The sequence below is a fragment of the Geotrypetes seraphini genome, chromosome 13, assembly GCF_902459505.1.
Source record: "Geotrypetes seraphini chromosome 13, aGeoSer1.1, whole genome shotgun sequence".
NCBI lineage: Eukaryota > Metazoa > Chordata > Amphibia > Gymnophiona > Dermophiidae > Geotrypetes > Geotrypetes seraphini.
Genome location: NC_047096.1, coordinates 61452488 through 61472645, shown reverse-complemented (window position 1 = coordinate 61472645; position 20158 = coordinate 61452488). Strand labels below are relative to the sequence as shown.

The 20158-nt window shown below is 42.6% G+C and overlaps 1 protein-coding gene across 3 annotated transcripts in view; it reads left to right on the top strand.

The window, feature by feature from the left end:
• SCN4A (sodium voltage-gated channel alpha subunit 4) overlaps positions 1 to 20158 on the top strand; it is a 129091-nt gene that overhangs the window by 99694 nt on the left and 9239 nt on the right. For all 3 annotated transcript variants that reach the window (XM_033918603.1, XM_033918601.1, XM_033918604.1), the window contains 6 exons: positions 1852 to 2025; positions 3855 to 3977; positions 10353 to 10631; positions 13151 to 13204; positions 16209 to 16346; positions 17062 to 17166. In XM_033918603.1, coding sequence (XP_033774494.1) covers positions 1852 to 2025; positions 3855 to 3977; positions 10353 to 10631; positions 13151 to 13204; positions 16209 to 16346; positions 17062 to 17166 — 873 coding nt within the window. The remainder of the gene's footprint in view (positions 1 to 1851; positions 2026 to 3854; positions 3978 to 10352; positions 10632 to 13150; positions 13205 to 16208; positions 16347 to 17061; positions 17167 to 20158) is intronic.

Genomic DNA, 20158 nt, shown 5'->3' with positions numbered 1-20158 from the left:
CCCGATACAACGGCAGGATGACTTCTCTCGTTCTGGTCGTAATACCCTTCTTAATAATACCCAACATTCTATTTGCCTTCTTCGCGGCTGCTGCGCATTGTGCTGTTGACTTCGTTGTTGTGTCCACCAGTACACCCAAATCTCTTTCAAGGCTACTTCTCTCTAACACTAATCCCCCCATTTTTCTGTCTATAATTTACACATCTCTGTATGTACGGTGGATGGGTCCAACGTTCCCAGTGGACTAGGTCCTTAAGGTTTTTATATGAAATGGCATGTTGATTTTTAATAAAGTCCAATTCAGGAACATCGTCTCTCCACAGTGGGGGGGGGGGGGGGGTTGTTTCTCTTGTACTGTGGATGATACTGAAATAATTTGTCCTGTTAACTACAGGAGCTAACTGGACAAATTGTGATTTATTTATTTTTTAATTTCACAGCTGCTAGACACAGAAATAAATGTCCTTCCTAACCTATAACTACTGGAGTGTGCTAGAAGTTTCTTGATGTAAGGCCTGGACATTAGGAAACAGGAAGCTTTACTCAATGTGTGCAGAGCACAGGGAAAGAAGTGAGAGAAGGGGCAGAATTAGGGTTTAATGCTGTGGGTGTAGAGGATATGAAGTAGAGAATGACACGGAGACAAATTTGTCTCTGTCCCCGCAAGAAATCGATTTCCCCGCTACGTCCCCATGAGTTTTGTCCCTGACCCTATCTCATTCCTTTAAGCTCTGCCTTAACCGCACATGCCTTGGACCCTTTTGACTGTAAAGTGTTTGAGGTTTGTGCAGATGAGGACGGAGCTTGCAGGAATGGGGCAGCGACAGGAAAAGAACTCGCAGGGTTGGGATGGAAGAATGAGTTCCTGCGGGGACGAGGAAAAATTTGTCCAGGGTGATAGGGGGCAGGGGCAGAGTGATGGTTATTAGGGTGAAGAGAGAACATGGCAATGGTACTACTCAAAAGGGTCCAGAGAAGAGTGACTAAAATGGTTAAGGGGCTGGGGGGGTTGTCATACAGCCAGAGATTAGAAAAACTGGGCCTCTTCTCCCTTGAAAAGAGGAGACTGAGAGGGGATATGATTAAAATGTTCAAGATAATGAAGGGAATAGACTTAGTAGAGAGAACAAGAGGGCACTCTCTGAAGCTAAAAGTGGATAGATTCCGTACAAACATAAGGAAGTTCTTTACCCAGAGAGTTGTAGAAAACTGGAATGCTCTTCCGGAGGCTGTCGTAGGGGAAAACACCCTCCAGGGTTTCAAGACAAAGTTAGACGAGTTCCTGCTGAACTGGAGCGCATGCAGGTAGAGCTGGTCTCGGTTGGGGCACTGGTCTTTGACCTAGGGGCCGCTGCGGGAGCGGACTGCTGGGCACGATGGACCACTGGTCTGACCCAGCAACGGCAATTCTTATGTTCTTATGTTATTGATGTGGGTGTAGAGGACATGGCGTGAGGAGTGAGAGAAGAGATCAACATTTCCTTTAAATTCCTGCCTGTGGGAATGGTGCTTCCATATTGCATTTTCAGTCACAAGGAGCAGGTAGGTCCCCTAGGGTTCTTGCAGTTGGAACCCAAACACAGTACCGGGTAAAGCTTTGGATTCTCGCCCAGAAATAGCTAAGAAGAAAAAAAAAAAAAAAATTTAAATTGAATCAGGTTGGGCAGACTGGATGGACCATTTGGGTCTTTATCTGCCGTCATCTACTATGTATGTTACTATGCCAGCCCTTCGCAATTAAACAATATTGTAGCACTACTTCTGTCAGGAAGAATGCAGATTAGAAGAAACATTGCTTTCCAGTATTATGGGTTTCTTTCGTGCAAGTGATATATCCTTATACCATTCCAGGCATTTGAGGATGTGAACATCGAGCAGCGGAAAACCATTCGCATCATCCTGGAGTATGCAGACAAGGTCTTCACCTATGTGTTTGTCATTGAAATGCTCCTGAAATGGGTAGCCTATGGCTTCAAGGTTTACTTCACCAATGCCTGGTGCTGGCTGGACTTCTTAATTGTAGATGTAAGTTTTGTATAGGCCTTCTCTTCATATTCCTGTATTTTCCTACCTGAATCTACTTCTATAATTATAAGCTGTGCATGAGGAAAGGATAAAACTTCACTGGGGCCTGGAAGGATGATCCTCTTTCACCCTTTGAAGAGAGTAGAGATAGGATTGTATAAGGGATAAGAAGAGAATTTATAAATAGAAAATGGAAATAAAGTACACTTCTCCTTCTGTATTCGCAGTTTCAGCAATTGTGGTTTCAATTATTCATGGTTTTTAGCTTGCTGGCTCCTCCCCCCAAATTATGTCAGCTTGCATAGAGAAATCACTGATTCCAAGCATTTATATAGAAAATCATCAATTTGCAGCACTTTCTTCACCGTGTTTTGCCTCTCCATCAGGAACTCCTACCATGTTATTCGCGGTTTCACCATATTCACAATGGTTTTTAATAGAAAACAGTGAACAACATATGAAAAAGTTATTCACGGTTTTTCTGTATTCACGGGTCGGTTAAGCCCCTATCACAGCGAATACGGAGGGAGAAGTATAATTTTGTTATTGGACTAATTTTAATTCATTTTTTTACTAACCTTTGGAGAACAAAAGCCTCTTCCTCAGGTCAGGACAGGATAGCTTGTCCTCTCCAGCTTGGGTGGTTTTATCTTGTGGCTCCGCAGGAATCCTCCACCAAATGGGCAAAATATGTGAATAATTCTCTCTACAACTCCCCAACTCAGTCCTGAGTTTCGCCGCCAGGGCTTCTTCTGGAGGAGTGTGTACAATATCAGAATCAAAAGCTCTTTACTCCCAAGCTGGAGAGGACAAGCTAAGTGCTTTTACAATAGTATTGAATACATAGGTATATTAGGAACTCCAGCCGTGGGGATAAGCAAGAGATTGAAGATATCAGCTTAAGGGACCGATAAGTGTCATGATGGTCCCAAAATAATCTCACTGTGGCTCCAATGCAGGAGATTGGGTACTGAACACTTATGAAATATTATCAAATTATATCGTTTTTAGCACGTGGATTTTAAATACATTTCTGTTTGATGAAATGCACAAAGATTATTAAGAATTATAAATAAGAAAACCAAAGAAACCAGTGATTAATTTTAACAAGTTGAATTTCTACACTGGTATTGCATATATTGTGTACTCCTGATTATAATAAGAATAATAAACACAATATTTTAAAAAAAACCACACCACCACACTGAATTTCCAGTATTGCCATGAACCGCAGGAGATTTCTGAATATCAGGGGGACTGTATATAGTAGAGTTCAGTATATAAATGTGGATGATGACTATGAGACCAGTTTCATGCACAGAGCCACTCACACCACTAATCCCACCATCTTAATTGGCTTTAGTTGGCCTCCTGGTTGGCAGGGCATGGAGAGACTGACTTCAAGTTTCAAGTTTATTATAAAATGTGATTAATCGCCTATTCCAAATTCTAAGCGATGAACAAATCATTAAAATTACAAAGTTAGGGGAAACAAGCATAACTAACAAAAAGACTAAATCTACGAAACATAATCAAAGCCAGCTTTACAAACATAAGAAAACACAAGGAAAGAATAGGAAAGAAATACAATCTGATTAATAAAAAGAAAAAACATTTAAGGTCAAAAACAGTAGGAAGGGGAAGAGCCCTGCAATTTGTGAATGGAGCACAGTGGCCTCACAAAATACCCTTATGTCTTGGTCCATGACGGAAATACTCAAGATATAAACAAGCAGTGATGGGAGCTACTGTGGCAGCCTGCAAAATATATTTGCACTTTGCGTCATGGGGGGCAGGGGGGTATTCATTTCTGTCTTTTCTTCCCTAAGGTTTCCTTGATCAGTTTAACCGCAAACTTGTTAGGATACTCGGAGCTGGGTGCCATCAAGTCTCTGAGAACTTTAAGGGCTCTGAGACCCCTCAGAGCTCTCTCCAGGTTCGAAGGCATGAGAGTAAGTACGCAATGCACATCTCATTGTGTCATGCAGAATACTATACTGTAAGTAGGAAATTCTATATACAGGCAGTCCCCAGGTTAAGAACGAGTTATGTTTTTAAGTCGGATTTGTATGTAACTCAGAACTTGTAGATTTTAAGATTCTTACTGCTTACCTTTGCTCCCAGCTGACAAAAGGGCCTACTGTCCCTACCTCTAAGGTCCAGCATGCACAACCACACACTGTTCTTAACGTGGCCATGCATCATTCCTGAATCAGCTACAGAAGACGTGTAGGAAGGAGTCTATGCCACTGGAAATACTGCTCAGTGATATCAAATGAAGCCACAACTGCGTTCTTAAGTAGCAACATTCCAGAGCTGAGATTGTGATGTCATAATGCCTCATTCCACCAATGCCTAAGAGCCAACTTCAACAGTGACGTCACAATGGCTTGATTATTCCTATACAGGCAGTCCCTGGGTTAAGAACGAGTTACGTTTTTAAAGCTATTCTTAAGTCGGATTTGTAAGTATCTCAGAACTTGTAGATTTTAAGATTCTTGCGGCTTACCTCTGCTCCCAGCTGACAAAAGGGCCAACTGTCTCTACCAGTGCTCCTTCAAAGGCAGTGATCCCCAACCCTGTCCTGGAGGACCACCAGCCAGTCGGTTTTTCCCGATAGCCATAATGAATATGCATGAGAGAGAGTTACATATAATGGAGGTGACATGCATGCAGATCTGCTCCATGCATATTCATTTGGGCTATCGGGAAAAAACAACTGGCTGGTGGTCCTCCAGGATAGGGTTGGGGACCACTGCTCTAAGGTATAGCATGCACAACCACACACTGTTCTTAATGTGGCCATGCATCATTCCTGAATCTGCTGCAGAAGTGTAGGAGTCTTTGCCACTGGAAATATTGCTCAGTGAAATCAAATGAAGCTGCAACCATGTACTTAGGTTGGGCGTCTGTAACTCGGGGACTGCCTGTATATTGCTTAACATTATGCACCATTACGGAAAAAATTATTACTGAAGCGAGGCACTAAAATAGCCAAAAATGAGCAGATGCACGCAGATCTACACTTCCGTGGCCCAGTTACAGAACAGAGCCTGAGAGTTTGTGCATGGATCTGAAAAGGATGCATAATAGTGGCAGGGACATGAGCAGGTTAGGGGCGTTCCCTTACAATGCAGATAGGATTATAATATTCAGGGGGATCTGCCCCCAAGTTGTATGCCAGGATTTATACCAGGTGTCAGTTGGTGCAAACGTTGATGCCCAAAGTTGGGTGTGAATCCAGCATTCTTTTAAGGCCACCAATCCTGGAGTGCCCTTTGTAGAATACCATTCAGCGCCAATTCTTCCTGGTACTGATTTATTGGTGCCATTTACTGAATCTAGTCCTAAATGTATAATTCACGTGCAGTCTAAATCAACTCTGATTTCAAGAATTGATTTAGAAGAAAGGTTGAAATGTGTGAAAGGTGGTAATTCACATGTATAGCATTTCAAAACCACTTCTACCAGGAAGAATGCAGACTGGAAAACACATTCTGGGTTTCTTTCTTGCAAGTGAGACTTTCTCGTACCATTCCAGGTATATGAGGATGTGAGCATCAAGCAGCAGAAAACCAGACTTATGAGGGGGGTGCTGAAAAGTTTTCAGCCCTACCAACCAACTTCCTAAATGCTGACTGAGCATTATTTTGCCACTGTAGCTGAAAAGAGTGTTGTCTTATTTTGTTAGGTGCCAATTTGCAGAAACGAAATTCTGTGCTTTGACATTGCTTCAGATCATTGACTGGAGCATATCCACCTCATTCGCTTCTTGATAGGGCTGAGAACTTTTCAGCACCCCCTGGTAGTGTAAAGAGTTTCAGTCTCTGGTAACTGGAGCTATACTGTGAAGTCATAATGCTTCACCCCACCAATAAGGGCCAACCTCATCAGTGATGTCACAATGGCTTGATTGTCCTATACTTGGCTCACTTTTTTATTATATACAAGAGGGTGCTGAAAGGTTTTCAGCCCAACCAACCAACTTCCTAAATTCTAAGCGATATTTTGGCACTGTAGCTGTGCCAATTTGGAGAAATAAAATTCTGTGTTTTGATAATGTTTCAGATGATTTGATTGAACTATATCCACCTCGTTCTCTTCTTGGTTGCATACACCTGCTGAAACATGGAAGCTGGGCATGCTGAGCCACTATTCTGTAACACTATGCCCAACTTTTAAGAATGCCCCTGATCCGCCCATGGCCACGCCCTTTTTGGAGTTGCATGCTATGGTATTTAGGTGGCTAGCATTTTTGAATAGCAAGCAGCCAGAAACATGTGCAAATCCTAATAGATGCTAATCAATGTCAATAATTAGTTGTTGGCATCTAATTATTGGCATTGATTGGCTCACAATCTAATTAGGATCACACCATATGCAGAATCCGGGGGATAGTACATGCATCATTTTGCCTGGAGAAAATTCCTAACAAATAGCTGAAGTAGATTTGTGTCTGTACTTTTGCCAAGGTAATTTTCAAAAGAAAAATCTTTCCCTTTGAAAACTGGTATGAACTTTGCAAGCGCATACTACTTGGCACCAGTGTGCAGTTTGCACACTGTAGAGTGACAAGCAAATTAGATATTGACAAGATGCCGCTGGCAGCCAGATGGGAAATTTCACAAAAAAAATTCTCAAGCGTCGCCTGAAGAGATATGAATGCAAATAACCTGGAAACCCTTGGAAATGACATCAGCACATGCGAAACTGGATGTGATTTGACGATTTGATGTATTAACATTGGGCTCCTTATACTAAGGTGCGCTAGCGTTTTTAGCGCACGCAGGATATTACTGTGCGCTAAGCAGCTAGAACGCCAGCTCAATGCTGGCGTTAAGGTCTAGCGCACGCGGCAATTCAGCATGCGCTATTCCACGTGTTAATGCCCTAATGCAGCTTAGTAAAAGGAGCCCTTTATATACCACTTAGTATATAAGTTTTAAAGTGGTTTACAATACAACCAGCATAAATAAATGAAACACAATATAAACCATATATAAAAAATATATAACTCATAACAACAAAAACTTCCAAATATTAAAAATCTAAACCACCAATTTAAGATGATTAAAACTGATATAATACCTAAAATAGGAGACTAGTGTTCAATGCCTTTTATTATGTGTCAAGACTCGACACAATCGTGTTTCGGCCCAAAATGGGCCTGCCTCAGGAGTCTAAATAAACATATATAAAAATAAACGTAAACCAATAAATAATCATCATAAGACTTGCATATCAAAAAATACATATCAAAGGATTAAAAAAATTATAATTGGTAAATCATAAATGACAATAATGAATGGTGTAAACTATAATCACTGGACCAAATATCCTAAAATTTAATATAACATAAATAAATCATTGAAAGACTTGCATATCAAAAAATACATATCAAAGGGTTAAAAAATTATAATTGATAAATCATAAACGATAATGATAATAATGAAAGGTGTAAATTATCATCACTGGACCAAGAATATCATGCAATTATACATTTTGCAGCAAATATGAAATAAAAATGATCATTACAAAATAATTAAACAACAAAATAGTTGTCAGATTTTCAACTACTTGTCAACAACCCCTTTGCACTATTCACCTTATCAGAATCCTCAGCGGCACCACTTAGAGCTCAGTATGTCTCATTGCTCTAAGCTTTACGTGTCAAGTTGTCATCGGATCCGAGATTTCTCCTCCTTAAAATTTTTATGTTTTTAATTTTAACTTTGCTAATGCTTTTACTCGCTATTATTTAGAACTTTTAAGCATATACTTAGCTTAAGTCATGTGGTCTCTGGCTAGGGATTTCCCTAATTGCTTAAGGTATACCCTTTGACAAATAGATTTATAAATTTAGTGCACATTACATATTTACAATTGGCACGAGCTGATTAGTGTGACATTTAGAAGTAGCTAAAATAATATACGTGCATATTGCAGCAAATATGAAATTTAAAAAAATAATATAAAAATATACCACAATGGATTAGAATGACCTATTAAAAAGTGGACAAAATAATATATACACATAAACATCATATAAATTGAACAACTTAGAAGCACATATATTTACATTTGCTGTTGTACATATAGGCTGCCCACCTATCTTTAAGTGTAACATCCTGATACTGCTTTAAAGTCACTTTCTTTTAATAAATCAGCCACTACTTCAGATGAAAAACTTAAACCTGATTGCCATGATTGGCCGAACATCCTCAAAATCTCTTTTATAAACAAAAATCCAAAAAAGGGGAACAGAGGAGAAGTATAGCTTAAAATCCAAACAAAATCACTCCATTAGAAAGCAAAACAAGCTAGGCACCACATTAATCCTTAAAGCGAAAGAAAAAAAGCCTCAGATCGCTGGAGAGGTGAACCCACACATCATAGGCACTAAAAAACTTTCGCCAAAAGAACTGGTGTATCAGGGAAAAAAGACCATTACGAATATAAATGCTTTCACAATCTGATGATCGTTTCGTGGCTACAACGCCTCAGGGTCTCATACTCAATAAACTACCCTACAAACACAAAAAAGCAACATCAAAAGAGATATCATATTAAAGTAAAAGGACCACGGCGATATTGAAAATAAGATCTTATACTCACTATTTGGCGATTGCTTCCTCTGCGTTATCAATGTGAAAAAACTTGGTGCCTTTGCATCTGATTGGTCAACCTCCATAGTCACCGACCAATCATGGCCGGGTAAAACTGTACAAAGTTATATACTTGGGGACAGCCTTAAAGAATAGGAGATAGATGCAAGAAGTTTAAGTGGAAGGACCGGAGCTTCAGTTAATGAGATAAGTTACAATTGCATCTGCTATACTGTTGCTGGTACAATAAGTAGTGCCTAAGTTAATTGAAAATAACAAAACAATTTTTGAACGAGTCTTAAGTAATTAGATGATAAATTATTATTATTATTTCTTAGGGAATGCAAATAAATATCTTAATGAGCGGGCTTGCTGGGCACGATGGACCTCTGGTCTGACCTGGCAGAGGCAATACTTATGTTCTTAAATAAAGAAAAAGTAAAAAAAGAATAGAAAAAAATAAAATACAGCTAAGGGGTATTTTGCCAACGACTGAATATATGAGTCAAAAGCAGCAATTTTGCTGAATCAAATGCATGAGGCTCCTGATTCTGAGGCTTTTTCCCCCCTTGGATTAGATTCATTTTGATACAACTTAATTTGAAAAGAAAGCTTAGATGTAATACATCATATCATGGAGAAATTAAGAAGAAATACTACTTACTGGTGGGGTTAAATTTGTGATTATAATTTGCTATTTTACCACTAGGTCGGACACTACTACAATTTATTGCTGGGTAAAACCACATTCATACACTGAATCTTAAATAACTGCAAAGGTTGTGAACCAGGAACCATTGTTTTAAAGGGGCTTTTGTTCCACTATTTCAAAAACCTGTCGGAGATGTTCGCAGGGGCGGGGGCGTTCCCTGCCGCGGCCGCTCAGCTTATCACGGCAGAGAGATTTCCTTGCTGTGATCAGTTTAGCGGCCTCGTCTATTTGAAATGCAGGCCAGCATTTCAATGGCCTACATTTCAGATGCCTATCACGGCCCTAGGGAGAGACCGAGGGCTGCTTAAGCTCGCCCAAAGCCATCTCCAGGTGAAACCATGCCCATGCTCAGCCTTGGGTGAGCTTAAGCATCTCTGGGCGCCTCCCTGCAACCACGACAGATGACTACAGTGTAGGTGGCCTGCCTTGTGTTGGGGTTTTGGGGTTTTTTTTAAGAAAATGTGCATCCTGATTGACTGGTTAGACAGTGGTAGGACGCCTACCGCTGCCTACAATCGGGATGCCGCTTATAGAATTTGCCCCCCAGAATGCATTGTGTTTTTCTGGAGAGAAGTGGGATTGTTTAATATTGGATCATGGAAGGAGAAGCAGGACTATTTAAATAAGATAAGTGCACTTAATCTACTTCTCTTATTCTTAGGGATTGCCTCTCCATATGTTTGTGATTATAGTGCGATGATTGAAAGTGATGCAGTTTTACCTTTTGCATGTGAAACAAGCAAAATAGCGCTACTTGGTAGCCATTTTCTGAGCACTGCCCAAAATCACTCTACCAGTAAAAAATATAAAGGAAGTATAATTGTGAAAATATTTGATATCGGTATTGTGTTCTGGGACTGAGAGGCTCCATAGGAATGTCATTATTCTGCACTCAGTTTTATTTGGCCCCCAGTCTTGGGGTCACAGGCACCAAACAATTGTTCTAAATAAATGAAATCAATGCGGTGAATGCATCCTTCTGCTGGCCCTTCTGTTTCCTCCTTTGGCAGGTGGTGGTCAATGCGCTCCTGGGTGCTATTCCTTCTATCATGAATGTGCTGCTGGTCTGTCTCATCTTCTGGCTGATATTCAGCATCATGGGTGTGAATCTCTTTGCTGGGAAGTTTTATCGGTGCGTCAACACCACCACCTCTGATCTCTTCGACCTCAGTGTTGTTAACAATAAGTCCGAATGCCTGGCATTGAACGACACGGGCCAGATCCGTTGGATGAATGTGAAGGTGAACTTTGACAATGTGGGGCTTGGATATCTCTCTCTGCTACAGGTGGTAAGTGGGAGAATTATATTTATGCTGTTTTCTGCCCATTCCCGATTTCTGGCTGATGCAAACTCAGTGAGATGCTCTACTCCTAGTTACGGCCCTCCAAGTTTTTGGACTATTGGTCCGTCATCGGCAATTAAAGTCAACAGTAGGGTTGCTACGCCCGACTCAAAGCAGCCGCCCTGAAGCATGCCTGCTATAAATGGAAGAGTCTGATGAGAATAGACAAACGCTTGCTCTGAAATGGATAGAGGAAAGAGGGAAAAGGGCATTACAGAGATCAGAGTTTTTGAACCTGAGCTAATACTGTCCCTATACAGCTCAAAAGAAATGTGGAATCTCAGAGCAGCCAGTGAAATGAAAACAACATACCACTAGCCGTCTACGAGTAAGTGGGACTGCTAATATCACTGATCTCTACTGAGGGCACTAATAGAGCCTCCCAGCAAGAGCAGTTTCCTGGAGTCCTTTTCAAGGCAAGCCAACTGGAACCACTTTGGGTTAGCAAACTTATTACCTGGAAGGAGGTAGGCTTGTTCACCTGACTGACTTCATTAGTTGCAGAGATTACTCTGAATTTATCAGAACTAAAGTTCCTTAAGCTCCCCATTGTGGGAGAAACTTTTGGAACAGAGGAAAAAATTACTTCACATGGAATGGCATGGACAGAAAGCTATGATCAGGGTACTATGTCATGGGGAAAGAAAAGGGTGTACAGCAGGGGTGTCCAACCTTTTGGCTTCACTGGGCCGCATTGGCCGAAAAAAATGTTTCTGGGGCCGTGCAAACACTGCAGCAAGATGCAGGAGGGAGCCGGCAAGATGGTAAACACCCGGAGGCAGCAGAGGAAAACACTGCATCGCCCTCGACCGGGGCCGCACAAAATACTTCACCGGGCCACATGCGGCCCTTGGGCCACAGGTTGGACCACCCTGGTGTACAGCAATTGGGATCTATCCAGTGAGTGCTGGAGTCAGCTTGCACTAGCTCACAAGAGCAATTTGAAAATTTATAAGAATTTGGGGGAGCTGGTTGTTAAAGTAGCCATGGGGTACCTTGGGGACCTAGGCCCCCCCTAATATGAGCTTAGGCCCCCTCCTGAACTCCCTTTTACCTTTGCTGGTGGCAGTGGCGTAGCGAGGGTAGGAGGCACTGCACCCCGTATGCCACATTTGTGCCCTCCCTGGTACCTCTGTAAATCTTTGCCAGTGTGATTGGCTTCTTCGGCCTGCTGCTCATACTGGCATTGGCTTTCCCTCTGACGTCACTTCCTGGCCCTGTGACCCAGAAGTGATTTCAGAGAGAGCCAGGCTGGTGCAAGCAGCAGGCCAGAGTAGTTTCTCATGCTGGTAAAGATTTAAAGAGGTAACGGGAGAAGGGAGGGCACAAGTGTGGCGTGGGGGGTTGAAGAGGTACCAGCGCCCCCACCAAGACGGCACCCAGGGTGATCCACCCCATACCTCCCTTACTAAGTCACTAGCTGGCAGGGATGCTGAGATCTGCCAGTCAAATTAATTTACTGCTGCCACTCCCTACTGCTTGTTTCAAGCTCTGAGTAGCATGCTGAGAATTCTTGTGCACGCTCTAAGCATGTACAAGAAGTCCTGGCATTCTGCTCAGAGCTAGAAACAGGCAGCAGTGGCAGTCCATTTATTTGGCTGGCAGGACTCGGCATCCCTGCCAGCAAAGGTATGGGGGAAAAGGAGGGGGAGAGAAATACATTGCCTCCCAGTCCACCCCTGGGCTCCCCCCTAAATTGCAGGTCTGGCTACGCCGGTGTGTAAGAGAGAGCCCATTTTAAAACATTTATCAGCATACCACTGGATCTATCCACAGACAAAAAGAGGGGGGGGGGGGGGGGGTTAATACACAGGAATGTGAACAAAAAAACATTTTTTGGTTTGGTTTCAGTTCATTTGCCCTTTTTCCTGATATTTCAGTTTGTTTCAAATGTTTGTTGTAACACAAAGACTTACTGCATGTTAACTGACTCAGTGTGTGCTCATTTGTAAATTAGCACGTTAAATTGATTTTAAGATATCAAAAGGATGGAGTCGGTCCAGAGAAATGCTACTAAAATGGTGCGTGGTCTTCAACATAAGGCGTATGGGAACAGACTTAAAGATTTCAATATGCATACTTTGGAGGAACGGTGGGAGAGGGGAGATATGATACCTACCTACGTGGCGTAGATGCGCATGAGCCGCGTCTCTTTCATTTGAGAGGATATAGGATGACGTTAAGAGGTGATAGGCTCAGGTGTAATCTAAGGAAATACTTTTTTACAGAAAGGGTGCCGTAAGTGGAGACAGAGACGGTGTCTGAATTGAAGAAAGCCTGGGATAGGCACGTGGGATCTCTTAGAGAGAGGAAGAGATAATGGTTACTGCAGAAGGGCAGACTGGATGGGCCATTTGGCCTTTTTCTGACATCATGTTTCTAGTGTTCACTTAAGTTGTAGAGCTGCACAATGATCCAAAAGGCACTGACATATGTACATGCCTATTTTCTTCCTTTCCTTCCAGGCTACCTTCAAAGGCTGGATGGATATCATGTATGCTGCGGTGGATTCTCGAGAAGTGAGATGCGCCCGCACCTACTTATTTCCTGCTGCACACGGCCTGCGCTTCCAGCTCTGTAGAACTCTGCCCATGCTGCATGACTGATGCATGTTTTTAAAAGTCTGCAGCATGCATGCTCTGTGAGGAGGGGATAACCCTTCAGCTGCTTGACCCTGATATAGAGAACAGTGGAAGGAACGATGGTAGGTCATGGCAGTACTGCAGAGGCAAGGGAGATGAGAAAACAGAGAATGGATCTGGAAGGCCACAGGTCAACTGTGTGAGAAGCAGCCGCTACAGCTTCCTTGAAACCATCTCTACTCGATGCCTGCAGGTTGATGGTGGCTGAATACAGAAAGGCTGTGAGGAACCAGTGGTCTGGATGTCAGGAGAATAGTTTCTATTTCTGTTAGCTATTTACATGTTTAAAAAGCTTGGTGGTAAGACAAGAACTAACTTTTTAATACAATTGGGGGTAATAAACTCAACCAGTGGCATAGTAAGGGGGAAGGTGTGGACCACCCCAGGCGCCATGTCAGTGGGGACGCCGGCCCCTCTCCGCCCTGCCACCAGGGAAGGATTAACCAATAGGCCAAGTAGGCACGTGCCTAGGGCCTGAAATGGTCAGGGGGGCCGATGAAGGAGGGCATCAACATTGTTTTTTCCAAACGGCAATGGGCCCCTCCAGCATCGATTGGCAACACTCCGATTGGCAACGTGGCCCCTACCCATCGACGGAAAGTAAGACAAGCAAGCAACGTGGGTAAGAAAGGCAACGGGAACTGTAATTGTGCAAGCGGTGCTGCTTGCCCAAAGCTTCCCTCTGACGCAGCTTCCTGTTTCTGCCTGGGCGCATGGTGGGATGGGGCAGGGGGCCCAGTGTACTTGTGTGCCTAGAGGCCCTCGACGAATTAATCCTGCCCGCCACACCATGCTACACTAGCCACCATCCCTCACCCCATACCTTTGTAGATCTTCACTAGCATGAACAACTTCTCCTGCCTGTTACTCACACCAGCCTGGTTCCCCTCTGAATCACTTCGAGGTCACAGGGCCAGGAAGTGACATCGGAGGGAACTCCAACGCTGGTGCAAGGAGCATGCTTGAGAAGTCACTCGCACTGGCAAAGATTTAGAGGTATGGGAGGGGGTGAGGGAGAGCACGAATGGAGGCAGGAAAGAGCGGGGGGATACAGAAGGAGTGGGGGCCTGGAGAGGAGGGCACAGGGGGGGTGCCACTGGCCCGGGGACCTCTTACCCTTACTACGCCACTGAACTCAACACAAATTACCCCTCTCTGGAAACAGTAAAAGAGTTTTCTCAGTACTGGGGATGGTCAGCACCCACTGTTGCCTCAGAGCTGGCATCTATGATCATGAAGAATTGGAGGGGTAAGGTCTTGGCTTAAGTACAGAAATTTTTATACTTACTTAACCAAGATGGTAAGAACTTAAGAACTTAAGAGTTGTCATACTGGGATAGACTGAAGGTCTATCAAACCCAGAATCCTGTTTCCAACAGTGGCCAACCCAGGTCACAAGTACCTGGCAAGATCCCTTCGGTCTGTTCTAGTATGTTCTTATGTAGTATCTTTTTCCCCAATAAAAACACATCTACCTGTGGTTGAGGGTAAAGTACTGTTATCCAGCATGAAGTACATTTTTCTATATTCAAGATTAATCTATGGTCATCAAGCCATCGGGCTATTGCAACTAAACCGTGAGAACGGGCTACTGGGTTTGATGGACCACTGGTCTGACCCAGTAAGGCTATGCTTATGTTCTTACGTTCACTTCCGGGTGTCTCGAGACGGAGACACTAGGTTTAGTGTGCCCCAGCTCGAAAGTTTGCGAGACACTGCTGTGTATGATCGTAAAGTTCAAGTTAGAATGTATTTCTACATCATTTGTACCAAATAGCATGGCGCTTCCCCGTAAACCACTTGATGGATAATTGTTGAGATTTTATGTTCAATACATTGTGATACTAGTAACGAATGTAATTGTTTTAAAACAGGGGAGATAAGTTCATAACACGATATCCCTGCAATTAATCTCACTGCCGTTCTCTGTATTATTTGTAAGGCTCACACCCTAGATTTCGCAATGCCTAACAACCATGCATTGCAAAAATCTATCTTGAAAATCATGAGACTGTGCACTACAGTTCAAAAATCAGAGCCGGACAGCAGTGACTTTCTCCTGTACATTACATTACATTACGTGTCTTTTATTCCGCCATTACCTTGTGGTTCAAGGCGGATTATACAAGAGGTTATCTGAACATTTCCAGGAGAGTTACAAAGTAGAGCGGGTTTCGGCTGGAATCAGCCTTCTTCAGGGGTCCTTAAATCAAAATAAACATCAACAATTTATGTGAAAGTTTGTATAAAATGAAGTCTGGTTTATGAGTGTAATGAATTGATGGGTGTGATTAATTAGTGAGTATTATTCTGTGGTGTACTTGTGCAAATGATAATGATGGTGTGGTTGAAGTGAAATAGAGAGATGAATCATGGTAATAAGTGAATACAAAGAAAGGCTCACCTGATGATTGTTTTCAGGATCACCGCTATGCATATACATCAGATACACTTGCATACAACGGGTGTTTAATATATGTAAATCTCCTTTATGCATGTTCATAATGCCGATCCTAAACTCTGACTAGCTAAGGGTGAATCCAGGACACAATGGAGAAGCATCATTCTAATGTACCAGGTCTTTTGTTGGGCTTCAGGTTCTAGCTGCCAGATCCTGGTCATTGAGCAAAAGCTAAGCCAGGTCTAGTTTTTGCTTCTCCTTGCATGCGTAGATAATAGTTCCTGCCTTCCCTGGAGAAATTAAAACATTGGGTGCAGATGCAGGGGACAAAATCAGTCTTGACCTGCTCTGATACTAGTGCGTTGATGTCACCCGGTAGAACCACCTCGCACGATCAACTTGAAACGTGTCTGTGTTTGCCTGCTGGCATCCTAGAGCCATGTGTTGACCTGCACTCAAGTGTTGACTCTCTTCCTTCAGATCGAAGAGCAGCCCCAGTATGAAATAAACCTTTATATGTACATCTATTTTGTCATCTTCATCATCTTTGGGGCCTTCTTCACGCTCAACCTTTTCATCGGCGTCATCATTGACAACTTTAATCAGCAGAAGAAAAAGATAAGTATCTGGTCTGTCATATGTCCTTTGGCCCACCTTCTCTACCTTGTAAAGGGAAATATTGTGATTTTTAATCTGTTCATAGGCGCCAACATCTACGTGCAAGTGAATTTGAAAATAGTGTATTCACGCATGTTTGTGCTCACATATGCATGCCAAAATTTCCCCTAAGTAATATTCTACAAACACCTGCTTAACTTATACTCCTGTTTGCATCACCATTGCCTATTTGCAATGGGGACAGCACTCATACCCGCATAACTTATAGAATACAATGGTGGTTATTTTAGAAACTCTGCTCTTGTTTTGAACATCTGGAAACTGTCATTTAGACGTCCATATTGCACAGACATCCAAATCCCAACCTTACAAAGACGTGATATGGATGTATAACACTGCGGTATGTCCATATGGCGAAGGGGTGTGTGGTTGGGGGGGTGTTTTGGGCGTGACCAGAGAGGGTCCAAAATATGGACATCCAACTGAAATTATGGAAGAGGTAGGGACAAAGATGGATGCTCATATTTAGATATGGTACTTGACATGTCCAGATTACAGAAAGGTGCTTCGATTGCGCAGTTCTCCATTGAATGGAGATAAAACGTAGGGTTACCAGGTTTTCCTTAAGAGAATCTCCCTCTTCCCACATCCCTGTATGTGTAAAAGCAATGAGTAACGCTGGAATCATGTAAAATAATGGCTTTTCTTTCTCTACTTTGGAGGGAAGGACATCTTTATGACAGAAGAGCAGAAAAAGTATTATAACGCCATGAAAAAGCTAGGATCCAAGAAACCTCAGAAGCCTATCCCAAGACCACAGGTATGTCTTAAATAGATACTTCTAGCAAAAAAATAAAATAAAATTGGAACCAAGTATAGATTTGAGATTACAAGGAGCCATCAAATAGGTCCCTAGTCTTGCTTTTGTAAAGTATTCTAAAAACTAAACTAAACCTTGGGTTTATATACCGCACCATCTCCACGAATGCGGAGCTCGGCACGGTTTACAGGAAGAAAGATGAGAGAGGAACTACAGTGGAGAGATTAAAGAGTTAGGTGTAAAGGGGGAAGGTGAGAGGCCTAAGAGGGGGGAAGTGTTACAGTTTTGAGAATAGCCAGGTTTTTAGGTGTTTGCGGAAGAGTTGGATGTAGACAGTGAATGTAGAGATGATTTGGGAAAAATTCAGTATTATTTATTTTTAATTTCTATACCACTAATAGCCTATGTGGTTTACATTCAGGTACTCAAGTATTTTCCCCATCTGTCCCAGTGGGCTCACACTCTATCTAATGTAACTGGGGTAATGGGGGTTTAAGTGACTTTCCCACGTTCACAAGGAGCAGCAGGGGATTTGAACTCACAACCTCAGGGTGCTGAGGCTGTAGCTCTAACCACTGCACCACACTCCCCCCATGACTACCTGGCTATCCACCCAGCCTGCACAGACGGGAAGAGACTGTGTTCTGGTGTGCTTAGGACAGACCTTAGGAGTAGAGAATGAAACGGGGACAAATTTGTCCCCAACCCTGCAGGAACTCAATTTCCCCATCCCGTCCCTGCGAGTTTTGTTGCTGCCCCTGTCTCTGTCCCATTCCTGTAAGCTCTGCTTTAACCACTGAAGCCTCGAACACTTATGATTTTAAAGGCTTGTGCAGATGAGGACGGAGCTTGCAGGAATGGGGCAGAGGCAGGAAAAGAAGTCGCCGGGATGGGCCGGGAAAATGAGTTCCCACGGGGACGGGGTAAAATTAGTATGAATTTCTAGTGCATTTATCCTCCTAAGTAGAGAAGGACACGGGGATAAAGGTCCCCATCTTCCTAAGGATGTATAACTGCCAGCTAATTGCTTATTTGTACCTGGAATTTGAAGGAGAGATTGAGGGAAGAACAGTACTCGCTTCTCTAAGTTCGAGCCTGGCCTCCCTGGGACAAAGCAGCTTTACAAAATCCACCATTCACAAATGTAAATGACAGAACTCACATATATAAAGCTCTGAAAGATGCCTCACGTTATTTAAATGTGTGTTTTTTAAAATGTCATTCCTCACATCAAATGCAACTATTTTTTTTCCTAATTTTGGCCTGATAATGTATTTTACAAAAGCTCTGTGTTGAATAAGACTTTTGTAAAATGCAACACTAATGCTGAGTTTTATTTAAAAAAAAATAAAATAGGGTTTCCATAGCCAGTTGGGTTTCTGGAATATTCCCAAGACCATGGAGTAGAAAAACTGCCTGATGAGGGAGTGTGGTGCAGTAGATAAAGCTACAAACCCATTCTGCTCCTTGTGACCCTGGACACCTAATCCTCCCATTGTCCCAGGTACATTAGATAGATTGTAAGCCCACCTGGATAAACAGAGAAAAATGCTCGAGTACATGAATAAATTCATGTAAACAGTTCTGAGCTCCCCTGGGAGAACGGTATAAAAAATTGAATGAATAAATAAATATGATGTGCAGTCGTGAATCGTACAAGTTATTCCACCCTTTTCATTTCAGTGAGGCAAATGCATCTAGTAAATGGGCACAAGTAGAGGGAAACCAAGCCATTATGACATCACCGATGAGGTTGGCTCTTAGGCATTGGTGGAATGAGGCATTGTGACATCACTATGCAAGGGACTGCTAAAAAGTTCTCAGCCCAACCAAGAAGAGAATGCGGAGAGTGTGGTGCAGCGATTAAAGCTACAGCCTCAGCCCCCTGAAGTTGTGGGTTCAAACCCACCATGCTCCTGAGGACCCTGGGCAAGTCACTTAATTCCTCCATTGCCCCAGGAACATTAGATAGATTGTGAGCCCATCAGGACAGACAGGGATAAATGCTTGAGTACCTGAATAAATTCATATAAAACATTCTGATCTCCCCTGGGAGAACAGTCTAGAAAATTGAATAGAACAACAGACTGAAAACCAGGGTTCAAATCACAATAACAAACCCTTATGAGCTTGTTCAAGTTCAATTTATTTAATATACTACAAATGTAAAATTAAGGGTAAAATCTAAGCAGTTTACAATGAATATAAAATGGGGAAAGGAACAACAATACATAAAAACAAATACCATTACACTTAAAGGAAAAACCAATAAGGTTAAATTACAGAATTTGCATAGGAAAAAGGGAGAAAAAGCATATTCCTCCACTGCCTAAGGTAGAAACTTAGAAAGCTATTTTGTACTCTAGGTGCCCTCATTTGTGTGCATAATGGCCTGGATTCTCCATACGGCGCCAATATCGGTGGCCACCTAAAAAGCATCCGCCAATCGCATGTCAATCATATGATAGCGCCATATAGAGAATCGAACCTCCGGGAATGATAGGCACCAAAACTGCAGGCCAGGGTTTTCAAGGCCTACATTTCTGGTGCCTATCTTTGCTGTGAATTGTGCCTACGTAGGTGCTTTATGACGCCCAATGCCACGTCTGACGCTAGCCATGCCCATAGTGACATTAAGCTCAGGTAGGTGCCTCCAGAGGCACGTTTTGTTTAGGTGCCGGTATGCACTTAAAATTTAACCCTTTGATTGGCAAATGGTGAAATGGTAGCTTTACATAACTGGATGTTGAACGAGAGCAATGGTGCCAAGGTAACTGGCATTTGGAGATGCAGATCTCCCATAAGAGCCATAGAAAACACATATTGCTTCTGGGCAACAATGCCAAATAAAGGGTTAATGTTAATTGCCGTTTAAAACTTAGTTGCCTGTAGGGTACCTACCTCAAAATGTCCAAGAATACTAGCATATACTTATCTGCAAAAGTACCAGCAGGGCACTTAAACACTCCTCTGAAACAACATGCCAATGTAA